Source organism: Ictidomys tridecemlineatus, chromosome 9 (assembly GCF_052094955.1).
Source record: "Ictidomys tridecemlineatus isolate mIctTri1 chromosome 9, mIctTri1.hap1, whole genome shotgun sequence".
Classification (NCBI taxonomy): domain Eukaryota; kingdom Metazoa; phylum Chordata; class Mammalia; order Rodentia; family Sciuridae; genus Ictidomys; species Ictidomys tridecemlineatus.
This window is the reverse complement of record NC_135485.1, coordinates 77,588,988-77,603,628: the sequence shown is the minus strand read 5'-3', so window position 1 is coordinate 77,603,628 and position 14,641 is coordinate 77,588,988. Positions and strand designations below refer to the sequence as shown.

Here is a 14,641-nt window from a genome sequence, read left to right as displayed (position 1 = left end):
CATTTGCTTTTGCTGGTTTCATGGAGTATTTAAAGTAGTCTTGAACTGAGGTCAGTACATAATGTCCCTGTCACACTGCCTGGCACAGATCACGTGATCAATAAATCAAAACTAGAATTATTTATTTGTAAAAAAAGAAGGTTGAAATTACCTCAAAAAAGAAAAAAGAGGTGACACAGCAAGATGTGACGGGGGAGTCCCAGGCGCCTAGGGCAGCAGGCAGGGTGTTGCAGTGGGGGAGCCAGGTGGCAGGAAGGTCAGGTGGAGGCCCTCTTGAGACCTGACCAAATAGAGCGCTTCATTCCCTGTGCAGCCTTCACCTCTTCCCAGTCCAGCCTGATGTCGGGAACCTCCTCTTCTGGCTCAGGATCCTTCCTCAAGGCCCCCCGGGGGGAGGCGACCAGGATGGGCAGGGGGCCACATTCCTCCCGGAATTCCACCACATGGAGACCCTTCTTGTCGGCCAGCTGTTGGTGGGTTTCCTGGGCAAGACCAAAGTGAGAACAGCAGTTAGGTCTCCGAGGGTCCCTGTGGCTATAGGAGTGAGAGGCACCACCACAGGGTGGGGTGGGGGTGGGGGTGCAGTACCCACCAGAGAGCTTGGGGGAAAAGAGCAGTGCCAGCTGATTCTGGGTGGTTAAACCACAGTGGCTGTCACAGGGGGATGCCTCAGCCCACCTTCCCACCCCAAACTGGGGTACGCCAGGCCTCGCCTTCCAAACTCCCTAAGCACGTGCCTGCTGGGCCAAGCACCAAGCCTGAACCTTGTGGAGCCCTGAGATCTAACAACCAAATCACAGGAGGTCCAGGGGGGAAAGGACATCAAGGACCCCACGGGTGCTCAACCCTGGAAACACCATGGGACAAAACACCTGACTTCTTCAACACAACAGCAGCAAGGGGGGAAGGGGGAGGGACAGACCAAGAAAGACTTAAAAGACACAGGAGAAACTTTAGAAGTGCTGACATCTTCTCAACTGGATTGAATCAAATCAACAAGATTGAATCAAACTGTGTAAAAAAAAATGTTTTTAAATCGGACGAATGGATAGATTTGAATGAACAGATTCGATACTTGATAATACTGAGTCATGATATTTAGGAATGGTAAGGGTACCATGACATTTTTTTTCCCCAGTGCTGGGGATCAAACCTGGGCCTTAAGTGTTCCTAGCAAGCGCTCTACCATAGAAGTAAATGGATCCTTTACATCCTCTAAAGGATCAGAATCAGAAACCACTTCTCAGATTTCTGATTCTAATCCTTTAGAAATACACTGAAATATTTACGAATGAAATAAAATGGGACCTGAGATTTGGTTCAAAAAGACTCGGTGAGGTGATGTTGAGAAACAAGATTAGCTCTGGTTGGGCAGCAGAGCCCTGGGGTCACTGCAGCAGGTGGCCGTGGGAGCCCCTAGGAGACCCTCAGCACCTTGGTCTGCAGCACAGCCAGACCTGCTCAAACCCCAGGGAAGGTTACCTGGCGGGAGAGCCCATGGAAGAGGCCCCGGGTGAGGTTGAGCATGTTGACGGACCCAGAGACCTTGGCATACATGTCCTTGATGCCAATGAGCCGGCAGATGGTAATGATGGCCCTGTGGCAGCGCAGGCCGTATCCTAGGAGACAGGAAATGGACTGAGCACCTGCCAGCATGCTGTCTTTCGTGTGGCTCTGGGTTTAGGGAATGACATTTTGGCTTCACCACCCCCAGCTGGTGTGACTTCTAGGACGACATTTATTCAATGGTATGCACAAAAATTAAACAGAACATCTACCTTAAACGTAGTGGGGGGGAAACCAGGATATTACTTACATTAAAACTTAAGTGCCTGAAAACTCTTGGCCCTCTGCCCAGGCCAGCTCCCGTGTCCATGCCTGTTTACCATCAAGGGAGACGCCTGTCCTCACCCTCCTAGACCACTCAGCTGCCCTGGCAGCGACACCACTTCCCTCTCCTGGGAACACCTTCTGGCCTAAGTGGCAGCGTCTCCTGAATTGGTGGCTCCTAGAGTGCTTTCTCACCTCCCTGATGGCCTTCAGTGCTGGGGTGGTCTCCTCCCTTCTAGCCACGTGCCCTGCTCTTGGCCACCGGCAATCCCTCCTCCAGAAGAGCTTCAAAAACACAAGCCAGGGCTGGGGCTCTAGAGCAGAGCGCTTGCCCGGCATGTGTGAGGCACTGGGTTTGATCCTCAGCAAATCAAGGCTCCGGGGCACAACCTCTCAATGGCCATTGCTCTCTGAATTAAACAAAGACATCTGCAGGATCTTCCCCCCACAATATCATTATCACTCACACACACACACACACACACACACCGTGCCTGACCCCACTTACTGCACTGTCCTCACATGGCCTGTGCACGAGGGCACACTGCACCTGGGGCATGCACCAGCCTGGAACGTTCTCCCAGACCTGCCCCTCTGCTCCTCTTCCTTCAGGATCTCACTCACACTGCCCCTGCCTAGAGGCCACCTCTGGCCACCCTGATGAAGGTGGCCCTCCTCCTCCTCTTGACAGCACTGAGGAAGGCACAAGGCAGTAGCTCAGTTGCTTAGGGCCTCACTAAGTTGCTGAGGCTGGCCTGGAACTTGCAATCCTCCTATCTCAGCCTTCTGAGTGTCACTGGGATTACAGGTGTGCACCACTGCGCCCAGCTCCTGACCTGAACTCCTGAGATTTAAAAAACTACCGTCAAATGAAACAGGTTCTTACTACAGAACTGCAAGCAAAATGCAAATCCAAATGTTTAAGAATTCTGCACCAAGAGTGCACTGGGTGTGACTGTCCCCATAACCAACACTGCCTGTGGCCTGTCCACAAGACAAGAAAGGCCATTTCTGCTCACCCAGTGCCTCAATGAATAGAGATCATAGAAGTTCAACAGTACTCAATGGTGAGGGGCTGGGGGAGCTCTGTGACAGCGAGTGCTTCACAGGTGTGGGGCTCTGGTTTAATCCCCAGCACCAAATAACAAGCCTAACACCACGACACTTGTAGAGGAACAGCACGTGACTGGCAGGAAGGAACACCGTCCAGCTGGGTGAAGGCTCCAGGAGGAACCATGTGCCCACTCATCCAACCGGACCACCACCACCTGCTCTGCACGCCTCAGCCACTCCAGGAACAGGCCTGGGCCTGTGCAGACCGACCTTGGCTTCTTCCCCAGGAGCCTCACCTTCCTCAGCCTAATTCAGGATTTCCATCTGTCACTCTCAGGATGAGTTCAAGGAGAGGGAAACAACCCCAGGGGGGAGGGTGGGACTGTAGTGGTTTCTCTGCTTTACTTCAACAGAGAGTCAGAGCTTTCCAGTTACCTCTGGGCTGTTTCTTCATCTTGATGTGTGTCCTCTTATATCTCAAGGAGATGTCATGGAATACTGTGGGGTAAAGCAGATACAGGAAGGTCAGGCATGTGGCTTTAATATCTGCAAAAGTCACAGAGCACTGGGTGCTGCCCTAAGCAGCCAGTCCACAGGACACACAGACTCTGACCCCACTCATTCTCCTGCCACCCCCCCAGGCCAGGCTGTTTCCTCATTTTGCACATTTGTAAGAATGCAGTCAGAGCAACACAAAGACACCCACTGGGCAGAGACACACCACGACACAGTGGCATTCTGCAAATCTTACAAGGAAAGACCCACACTCACTTGTATGGTCTTCATACCGCTCTATGTAATGCAAATAGTGGATGGCTTTGTTCTTTGCCTGAAGAAAAGAAGGAACAAATTCTCCTAAATCTCTCGCTGGGTTTCAAAACCATTTTATAAAGTATTTTATTATAAAAAATTCCACCTATGCACCTTAAAAGATAAGGACTTAGCCACAATATCATTATCACACATACACTGACGATTCCTTCGTGATACGTGACTGTGTGCCTGCAGTGCCCCCATGTGAACACAGAGCTTTTCATCTTCTACTAAATGTTAACAAAGAAAAACATGCACGTACTTTCCTGAAAGCATCCACCCGCTCAGTGGCCTTCCCAATGGCAAAACCTTCAAAAGAAAAAGCAAAACTTATGAAAAGGAAAGCTACTCTGACCCAGCCTGTGCCTCTCCCCAGCTCCCAGTTTGGGCTCTACAGCATTTCACGCCCTTCTTTCAACTGCCCACAGAACACCTGCTCTGCACAACCAGCCATGAAGAAAGCCAGAGATGTGCTCATCTGTTCTGAGGCATTCTACAGACTTTACATTTAGATACATAACATGACCTTTTATAAATCTCTAATAAAATGAAATATACTCAATTTTTAAAATTAAGTATGCTCTATATTTATAAAAGGCAAATGTTTTGGGGCACTTGTGCAAAGAGATTAAAATGACCAGAAGGGATAGGGGAAAAATACATTGTTATAGAGTAAAACTATGATTTCAGTAGAATTTCAATTTTAATTAACCAGAAAAATAAACCTAATAGTTTCCAATTTGTAAATGCTTTACCCTAAGAAATGAGGTTTATCACAAGTTGCAGTAATGTTTTCATTATTTGCTGCCACCATTTATTATTTAATTTGAAAAAAGTACTTTGTTTTAAAATTATACACAGGAAAATAAAATAGGCAAGACATCTGAGGCTTGGGATAAAAAGGGCTTGAATTCCAGTTCCTAGTTTAAACAGAACAAAGTAAACCATGGAAGTCCTAGAGGGAAATATGAGTGGACTTACTTATAATCTTCAAAAGGAGATTTTCTAAGCAAAACACAAACCAGAAGTGACCTAGGACTGATAAATTTGCTATGTTAAGGTTTAAAACTTCTGTGGATTTTAAAGCTTCGATGTGGAAAAAAATTCAAAACTACATCAAAATATGATAGACAAAAAAGGCTCATGTCCTTAACTTACAAGAAGCTAATCCCAATCAATAAAGACAAGAAAACCACCCAATTAAAAAAATAGGCAAAGCACCTGAACTCACAGATATCCAAAGGGAAAGCGCAACAGCCAATGAACACGCAAAATGGCGTCGGCACTCTCCAAACTTAGAAAGTACAGGTGTAAACTAGGAGAGATGTTTCAGGGATCATACTGACAATCAGTAAAGTCTGATACTACTCAGGGCAAGGATGGGTGGTACAGAGGGACATAAACTGATGCAACCTTTGAGGAGGAGATCTGGCAATACTTGACATTTACACCCAGTGCGGCAGCAATTTCAAGACATTTCTCCTATTTCTATATTTCCAAAAGTTCAACAAACTCCATGTACAAAAAGTCAATGTTATTGTTGTTGTTTGTAATAAATGATACAAATTTGGAAACAATAGGGATTGGGTCAAAAATCATGTCTATGCACACACTGGAACACTACAAAACCAATACCAGAAATCTGCTTATGCTAACAGAAGACCTCTGAGGGCAAAACCAAGCAAGAAGAGCAAGGTGCAAATTCATGGCTATAATAAGATCTCTGCTAAGCTTTTTATAAAAAGGTAAAGGGAGGTAACATGGACACAAAATTTCAGAAAAGATATTTTTGAAAAGAGACAACAGTAACTGCTAACCATGGTCTCTTACAGCAATGCACTATCATGTCTTTTGCTTTTGCTTTGAAATTTTCAAAAGGAAGCAACTAACAGTTTTTCAGTTCTTTGTGAACACATTTCAAAAACAAGATGTTCAGTAGGGAAACTTTAAAAGTCTAAAGAAGAAAATTTAAATGACTGACAAACCTGCTAACCCAAGTGAACACTTATCAGTCAGTGAATAGTCTTCTAGTTTTTTTTCTTGCATATAAATGACTTTAAAAAAAAATCATGATTACATGACAAATTTTTAACCAAAATTACTTATTGTGTAAGTAATTTTTCACAATTCTTTAATGGCTATAGAATATTACTTTGGAGGCCTGTGGTTGTGGCTCAGAGGGAGAGCACTTGCCTGGCATGCGTGAGGCACTGGGTTTGATCCTTAGCACCACATAAAAAATAAAGATCTTGTGTCCACCTATAACTAAAAATAAATATTAAAAAAAGAATATTATATTGGACAGCTATCCTGTAACCAGGCCCGTTTGAACTTGTTCTAATTTTTCACTATTATGCACAATACAATAGTGTCTTAAGCCCTTTAAAATACCCAGTCCTCAGATGTAGGCCTTAAGAGCTTTTCTTTCTTTCTCTGAGAAGCTTCGTGGTTTACCACCAGGTTTGTGAGCCCAGACCTCTAGACGGCTCTATTAGTAGAAAAAGTGAGACTGGCAGCAGGGCCCTGGCTTCCAGCCGGGCAGCCAGGTCTCTTTGTGTCCAGCGTCACCCCACTCACCTGCAGCTCCCTGCCCATTCCCCACAGCCACCAGGACACGGACTGATCTCTTCCTTCCCTCTTTGGCTGTCATATTGAAAACATTTCTGACCTAAAAGACAAAATGCTTCATCAATAGGACAGCTGAAGAAAACTCTGAGGTAGAGGACGAGGACCTGCTGGCTCAGCCACACAAGGCTTGGTGCAGGACCCAGCACCTCCTCCAGTCTGTAGGCACAAAAGCAAACTTCCCAAACAAACCCTCCCTCTGGAGCATTTCGGGAACACAATGGAAATAAGACTTTCTCTTCCTATTTCATTGGGTTATTAGGAGAGTTAACTAAGATAATCTTTAAAGGAATTTACAACTACACAACTCAATATACCCCATCTTAATAAATGTACACAGGAAAGAAAACACTATGGATTAAACTTTGAAATAGTTTAAGACTGATTATAAGACAAATTCCAGTATCAAAGGTACTAAAATATCTTAGAAATGATGAAATGCAACGTAAGGAAAAAACTTCGCAGGACTGGATTGCTATGTTAAGGATCAGGCTTAAACAAGAATACAGAATTTGGAAACACCTATTTATTATAAACTTCAGGAAAATCTCCCATTTTTTCAGCCTATTTTAAAGGCCAGGAATTATGAAACTATTAATAGTTAAACTGTTTAAATGACAGTTGTCCCCTTTCCTTCCTAGGAAGAAGTTTAAGGAAAAGGGAGGCTGAGGCCACACTTTTGAATGATCTTATAGGAAACAACCTACATATGAAAGACTCTTTCAGTGGGATTAACTTTCAAAAGCTATGAACTGGGGTGTGTGTAGGGGCCCACGCCTGTAATCCATGTGACTCAGGAGACTGAAGCAGGAAGAAGGCAAAGTCAAGGCCAGCCTGGGCAACTTAGCGAGACCCTTCTCAAAATAAAAAGTAAAAAGGGCTGGGGATGTGGTTTGGTGGCAGAGTGCTTGCTTAGCAATGCACAAAGCCCTGGGTTCAATCTTTAGAATTGGGGTGGGGGGAATAACACACAATGGGATACCAACATAAAATACTTGTAAACATATTTTAAAAATTCCATAATATAACTGATATTGAAGAAATAATATACATATTCAGAGAGGCTTTGTCACAAATTTGATATATAAATTATTCCACAATTTGGGGAGGTACTGGGAATTGAACTCAGGGCACTTGACCACTGAGCCACATCCCCATCCCTGTTTTGTATTTTATTTAGAGACAGGGTCTCACTGAGTTGCTTAGGGCCTTGCTTTTGCTGAGGCTGTGGAACTCACAATCCTCCCTCCTTAGCCTCCCAAACTACTGGGATTTCAGCTGTGCACCACTGCGCCCGGCTCTGTTCCACATTATTAAACACTGATTAAATGCACAGTGCCAGCTGAAAGGAACACTGGCCATTAGAGAACCACCCTGGAAGGGTGGTTCAAGTACACCTGATACAGGATCTGTGAGCAGCCCAGAGACCATTGCCCTAGTCAAATTGGACAGTGGCCATAACCTGAGGCTTTCTGCCCCTGCCCCTGCTCCTCCCAACCTGTTCTCTGATTGTGTCCTAGATACAACTGGTGTACAGCTCCACAAGAGGCCACCAGATAGCACACTCTAGCTCCAGGAAGAAGGAACTTAACATAATCTCCAAATTCTGCTCCTGAATTTGCCCCTCACAAACCTCAATTTCATAGTCCCCACAAACCAAGGCAGCAGTGGGGACCACCAACATGAAGGAACTGAACTTCAAATTGTGTTAATTCCTCCCTGAACTTGAGTCTGTGTCCAAGAGATCACTGTGACCACAGCTCTGCTCAGCTCCTCCTGCCCACCTGACCCCGGCAACCTCTCCAGAGGACCCTGGGAGTTGAGCTCGGCAGGCCTACCTCGAGTATCCTGGTATCAAAGTCCTCATAGGTCTCTACAAGGAGAGAAGAAAAAGCACACAGATAAGAGCATCCAAGCTGCTCAAGTGTGACAGCCTTTCCCAGGTGCCCTCAGACTTCTAATGGGAAGAACCTGAGCTCTCTGGTGCCGCACTCCAGGCTGCGCCCCAGTTCCCATCATCCACGGGGACTGCCTGGCCTGGCCTGACTTCACGAGCTCAGCCACGGCTCTCTGACCGCAGCCTCCCCCTCTCCAGCTCCCTGCTGCCGGCTCCCGAGGCACAGGTTCCTGGAGCGCCGACACCTCCAGAGCCTTCATCGCTGCTTTCCCATCTGGTCTCCTGGGGTCTTCATAGCCTCTCTCACCAAAGTCGCTCAAAGACACCAAAGTCCCTCCTCCTCATAGATCTCGCCAACGTCCGCAATCCCTACACTTTTGTCTCTACCGCCCTCTCCAGGCCAGAACCCAGGCAGCTGTCTGGTCACAAGTGGCCTGCTGCTGCTGCCGGGAGAGATCAGAGCCTGGCCTACGCTCACCACTCTCAACTGCGGGTCTGACCCGCTCGCGAACTCCCGGCTCCTCAGCTTTCAGTTCTCTTAATTCAGCCTCTGCTCACCACCACAGCTGTTTCCAACACTCCCCAATTCTCTTGCTTTTACTTATTACAGAAAATCTCAATTACGTAATAAAATAGGAGAGCAGAATAAAAGCTTCTGTACCCAGCAGTCGGCTTTGTAATCGGTCAGCTCAAGAGTCAATCTTCTTTCCTGGACACTGCCAGGGTCCCACCCACTGGGTGATAGTGAAGCCAGTGCCAAGTGCCACCTTCTCATCAAGAAATATTCTGGTGGCCATGTTCACCAATGCCACTATCTGGCTTGATGACTCCTGACCAAAGCTACCAGATACCAGGTGACCTCCCCACCTTTCCACCCCCATTGCACAGGCTCACCCAAACCTGCACCCTGCCCCTGCTGGCTAACAGCAGCCTGTCTGTCTAAACTCTGGATCTGGTTACTGGGGACTTGGCTCGTGGGCAGGTCCTCTCCCTCCCAGACCTCCACCCTCCTGCACTCTCGCCCCATCCTCTCCAGCCCAACCGTTCCTCTACTTTGAGCCAAAATCCTGTTTGCTTCCTCCTCTCCCACTCACTGGCAAGAGCAAGATTTTCAGGTGAATCTGCCTTTGTGGGGAGGGGGAGGCTTTGTTTTCTAATTCAGCCTAAGTGTCGTCAGTTTTTGTTTCATGTTTGCTTTTACGAAGGCTTAGTGACAGCTCTCTGGGGTCTCTCAACTCTGCTGTTAAACAGCACTCCAAGCCTGAGGCCACGTGTTTGGGAAACGCTGTGCCCTACAGATCTATAATGCACACCACCATGTCTAAGGCACCTGCTAAGGCACTGGGACCCAGGCCTTTCCATCCTGTTGGAGGAACATTTCCTGGTTACAGGCCTCTAGTGTCCCACAAATGCAACTGAGATAACAATGTGGAAAGTTAGTCAAAGAGGTCAAATTCTTTTTTCAAAAAGGGTAATCTAAACAGACAGTAAACAATAAAATTATTTTCAGAAACACTGTAGGACGATACGTCCTCTACCAAAGGCAAGCAAACCAGGCCTCCATTACCTCCATTGGGTCCAGGGTCCGGGGGACCAAGACTGAGGCCACCCCATGTGTTCCCGCTCCAGCCTCGCTCCCGCTTCACTTTCATCCTCCGCTTCCGGTCCCACTCTTCCCTCTGCTGGAGCATGTCAGCCGCCACCTGCTCCTGCTCCTCCTTGCTCCTCTGGGCAATGGTCTGCACGGCTCCATTTCTCATGAGAGGGGCATTCAGACCCGGCCACAAGAAGCCGTAGCGCCCTGAAGGGTTAAGATTATAGGTAAGTGACAACTTCTAAAAGGTGCTCACTCTTCATGTTGCTAAGATGCCAGGGAACGCGTGTACAGACACCAGCACAGTATTGTGGAATTGGAGCTGATGGGATCACTTGGCAGGTGACCTTGCACTGTCACAGTTTTATGCACATCTACCCTACAGGCATGTGACCGCGCATTTTCACTTTTACCAAGAGAAACACTCGTGAGGCCTGTGAGCGCTAAGATGTCTGCTGAAACACGACCTGTAACGCACATAAGCCGAGTCGGCAACAGAGGAACGGCTGAATGCACAGCCAGCAGGTGCCATATCCTGCACAAAATCAAAAGCCGTTGCTCTGGGGCTGGGGATGTGGCTCTCAAGCAGTAGTGCGCTCGCCTGGCATGCGCGCGGAGCGGGGTTTAATCCTTAGCACCACATACAAATAAAGATGTTGTGTCCACCAAAAACTAAAAAATTAAATATTAAAATCTCTCTCTCTTAAAAAATAAAAAACAAAAAAATGTTGCTCTCTAGGTTCTAATGTGGAATGATTTCTAAGACATGTTATTATTATTACTTTTGGTTCTGGAAATTGAACCCAGTGGTGTTCTACCACTGAGCCACATCCCCAACCCTTTTTATTTATTTTGAGACAGGGTCTCACTAAATTCTTCAGGCGGGCCTTGAAACTTGTCATCCTCCTGCCTCAGCTTCCCCAGTCGCTAGGGTTAAGGGGTTTGCCACCATGTTCAGCCCTGAGACCTCTTATTGGGTTAAAAAAAAAAAAAAAAAAAGCAGATTATACAATTGCATGTACCATATAGTATAATTATCTTTTTCTTTTCTTTTCTTTTTAAAGACGATATCTATTTCTTTTAGGGAATTTATACAAAAGCGCGCACCAGCACACACAAAAACAACTGAAGGAAATACCAATATGAGACCAGTGGCCCCTCAGGGGAGACAATGGGAATGTGGACGGCAGGAAGGACATCAGGGGCTTTTAGTTTTCTCTACAATCTGCGTTTTTACTGAGAAGGTATGCATACGATTTTTATAATTTGAAAAAATAAATTATAGCCAGACACAGTGGTGCATGTGAGCAGTCCCAGCTAGGTGGGAGGCTGAGACAGGAGGGAGGTTTTAACCTGCAAGTTCAAGACCAGCCTGGCAAGACCAGAAGGCAAGACCTGTCTCAAAAATAATAATAATAATAATTATTAACATTATTAAAAATAAATAACAAATGCTTAAAAACTAAAACAAGATACAAGTAGTAAAAGCACCCAAGCAGATGTGCAATCTTAGAAGTGCAGCACAAGGTGCTTCCTTTATTTCTGAAAGGTTGTTAGTATCAAAAGCGATGAGTCTGCACAACAGTAAAAATAAGCCAATTCAAGTTCACCCATCCTATTTTTGCTTTCAAAAGCACAAGTATAAACAATCACATCAGCACGTGAAGGACCAAGGCCAAGTGCGGCCCACCAGCTGATTTGTAAATAAAGTTTTACTGGAACACAGCTGGGCCTGTCCAACCATGCGCTGTCCAGGGCAGTTTCTGTGTGACAGCAGCCCAGTTGAGTAGCGGCAACAGGCCCTGTGACTACAGATCTGCTCTTGGTCACTGTCTTCTCTGGGCAGGGGAAGCCTGCCAGCTCTCTGCGAGCTCCACCTGCCTGCACTGGGCTGTGTGTAGCACAGGACCTATCACAGCTGTGCCCCATGGAGTACGTGACACTCTGGGGCACCTGGTGAGCCCCCTGGTTGGACTCTAAACCATGGATTCTTATGCACTTAATGAGAATGTTTCCAGTTTGCCAAATATCCATAAAATCTGGGGAAAACACTTTAAAAGCACATAGACTCTTTTTAGAACAAAGTTTGCCGTTGGGCCCTCCCAGGCCTCCCTCAGACCCAGCTTGCTTCCTATTTCTCCCCTTCCCAAGATCATCAGTTTCCCACCCCAAGTTCAGGACCAAATCTGAAAACTGTCAAAACAACCAAACACGTTTACCTTCACCAATGACCTGACCCCTGTTCAGATCCTTCCTTCTCTTTTTTTTGCTTCTTTTGCCTCTTCCTTTTCTTGCCCCAGCACCAGTCTCTGCTAAAGCACCTTTCCAGAGCTCATCTGCTGTCACTGTAAGGAAACGGGGTTTTTAAAAACTCTGTAGTTGTAAAGTAAAGATCTACACTCTCCTAAGAATAAGAAAGGCCAGAAAGCCCAGCTTCATCCATGTCACTGAGGGAATGAAAATAAAATAAAATCATACAGTGAACATAAAACATGATTACATTTGGAAAACACAAGAGGAGACAATTCCACTTTTTTTCCACAAAAGATGGCTAACATTAAATCCCAGTAAGTCCCTGACCAGTAAGTAGACTTGCTTCCCTGATGTCTGCCAATCACAACTCAGGTCTCAGTAGTGACGTCTCTTGAACTTCTCCAAATGATATTTCCTAGCAAAGGCCCAGCTAAAAACAGTAAGGGCCTTCTTGGTGTGACTCTAAATCAGCAGGGTATCTGGGGCACAATTCAATACTTTTAGGCCTTGGGTGCCCCAAATGAGGGGCTCAGATAAACTAGCGCTCTCCAAATACAGCTGTAGCACATGAGATAATTCTAGTTGCATTTTTAGTTGAATAATTACTAAAATGTTAATTCGTTTATGACAGAAGGAAAATTAAGATAGGAAAGCACCCCTACTTTCCTGTTGCAGGAGGTGGAAGAGTGTGCCAGTCTACCTACATTTAGTGAAGAAGCTGTAGGGTCTGTACTGCTGGCCTGACCGGCTGGTGGGAGGAGAGATACAGCACTGTGTCTGTAGCGCATGGCTCAAGCTGGTGAAGTGTCGGCTGTCTCTGGTTCCCTGCAGTGACAAAGGGCCTACAGAGAGATGAAACAAAACCAAGTTAGATGCTCCCTGGCTGTGGAGCTGCCAGCACCAAATAACTGTGACTTGATAAAAATAAGTCACTAAAAATTCTAATCTTTTAAGAATCATATTTTGAGGACAATTGTTATTTAAAAAATAAAACCAAACTTTTAGGAATGAAAGCCACCTAAATGCCCATCCTAGAGAGGTCATGGTTCATTTCCACAGTGGATATCCCAGTCTCAAGAAAGCTCTGTACAGCCAGGGTTTCTGCCCTGCATTATCCAGCCCAAGCTCCTGGGCTGCTCTGGGCAAATGGCGCCCTCTGCTGTATGCAGCTGGGCAGTGGACAGATGAGGAAAGACCTTCAAGTGAAACTGTTCAGAAGAACAAGACTCAATGTGTAGAGGGTACCCTGCCCTTTATGTTCAAAACACAGGGAAGCAGGGAAGGCATGCTGTAGACAACTCCAGAAGATCACGCAAGAAACTGAGGAGCGGCTGCCTCTGTGGAAGAAAACAGGGGCATTTAAGGCTGGATGTGAAAGACCCGCATTTTTGTATTTTGAGGGATTTTTTTTTTTTTTGACCACATGCATCTATTACTTGAGAAAAGGTTTTAAAACAGCCATGTCTGAGAGGAAGCCATCTGACCAGTCCCAGGGATGGCGGTTTCACGTGAGGAAGAAGGCAGAGGTGACAGGAACAGGTGGTGATGAAGGAGTGGGACAGTGCTGGCAAGATCAGTGCATGCACAGATTCTTGAGCTCTGTGCTTCACTAGAGAAATGACAGGATTAAAACAGCCCTGGAGGGACAGTGGCCTTTAGGGTATTGGCTTGATAAACACAAAACAAAAACCTGACAACAGCTGTTTTCAAGTCTGAGTGAAGCCATGCAGAGGACAGTAACTGCAGATTCATCAGCAGCATCAACCATGACTCACAGGACCAGAGAAAGAAAGCGGGTAAGGACAGGGAGAGTGACATCTAAGGGTGGTAGGAAGCCATCGAAATAGTTCCACTGAATACAGAGACCCAAACACAAAGGGATAATCTTTGATTACTGGACAGCACTTAATACGACCATTTTGTTTCAAATGTAGGCCTATGAGATAGATTTGCCAATGCCACAAGGTACTGGATGACTGGATGAGATTTCAACACTAATTTCGATTTCAGATGATTTGCTCACCTGTGGGGAGGGAGATCGCACCAAGCACACAGATGTCCTCTAGATCTGTAGCCCACCTGATGAACTACCAAATAAAATGTAGCCAGAAAACATTGGGTCTTCATTTTTTTTTTAAGTTGTTGATGGATCTTATTTATTTATATGTGGTGCTGAGGATCAAACCTAGTGCCTCACATGCTAGGCAAGCACTCTGCTACTGAGTTACAACCCCAGCCCTGGGTCTTCATTCTTTAACAAACCAGAACTTTATCATTACAAATCTCATTCTGCTATACACAGCCTTTCTTGTAAACACCTTCATCTTCAACACATATCTAATATTAAAACATTTCATCTTGCTCTGTTCAGCATTATAATCTTTAATGTAGTTCAAGAAGTGTAAAAATTATTAACAGATTTTTTTGGAAAGACTGAAATATCACTCATAGCTAATAATGTACCCAGCCTAAAAGAAACCAAATGTCAAAAATAAAAAGAAATCAACTTTAGAATTTAGAAATAGCCACTTGTTTTTTGTTTGTTTGTTTTAATGGGAGGCAGGGAAGAACTGGGA

At 45.7% G+C, this 14,641-nt stretch overlaps 2 protein-coding genes across 3 annotated transcripts in view; both read right to left on the bottom strand.

Annotated features, from left to right (window-relative positions):
• The window catches only part of LOC144366812 (uncharacterized), a 31,214-nt gene extending 30,948 nt beyond the window's left edge, over positions 1 to 266 (bottom strand). The window contains exon 1 of one of the 2 annotated variants that reach the window (XM_078021643.1): positions 152 to 266. The gene's annotated coding sequence lies outside the window, so the exon portion shown is untranslated. The remainder of the gene's footprint in view (positions 1 to 151) is intronic. The other variant, XM_078021641.1, reaches the window with a different exon arrangement.
• On the bottom strand, positions 106 to 13,040 carry LOC144366814 (small ribosomal subunit protein uS5m-like). Its single transcript, XM_078021649.1, has 10 exons — positions 12,770 to 13,040; positions 12,032 to 12,157; positions 9,786 to 10,019; positions 8,160 to 8,194; positions 6,274 to 6,364; positions 3,959 to 4,005; positions 3,655 to 3,712; positions 3,319 to 3,381; positions 1,483 to 1,619; positions 106 to 482 (listed from the first exon to the last, which is right to left on the bottom strand). Exons 1-10 carry the CDS (start codon positions 13,023 to 13,025, stop codon positions 258 to 260), a joined length of 1,272 nt encoding a protein of 423 aa, XP_077877775.1. The 5' UTR covers positions 13,026 to 13,040; the 3' UTR covers positions 106 to 257.
• Between the last annotated feature and the right edge of the window lie 1,601 nt (positions 13,041 to 14,641).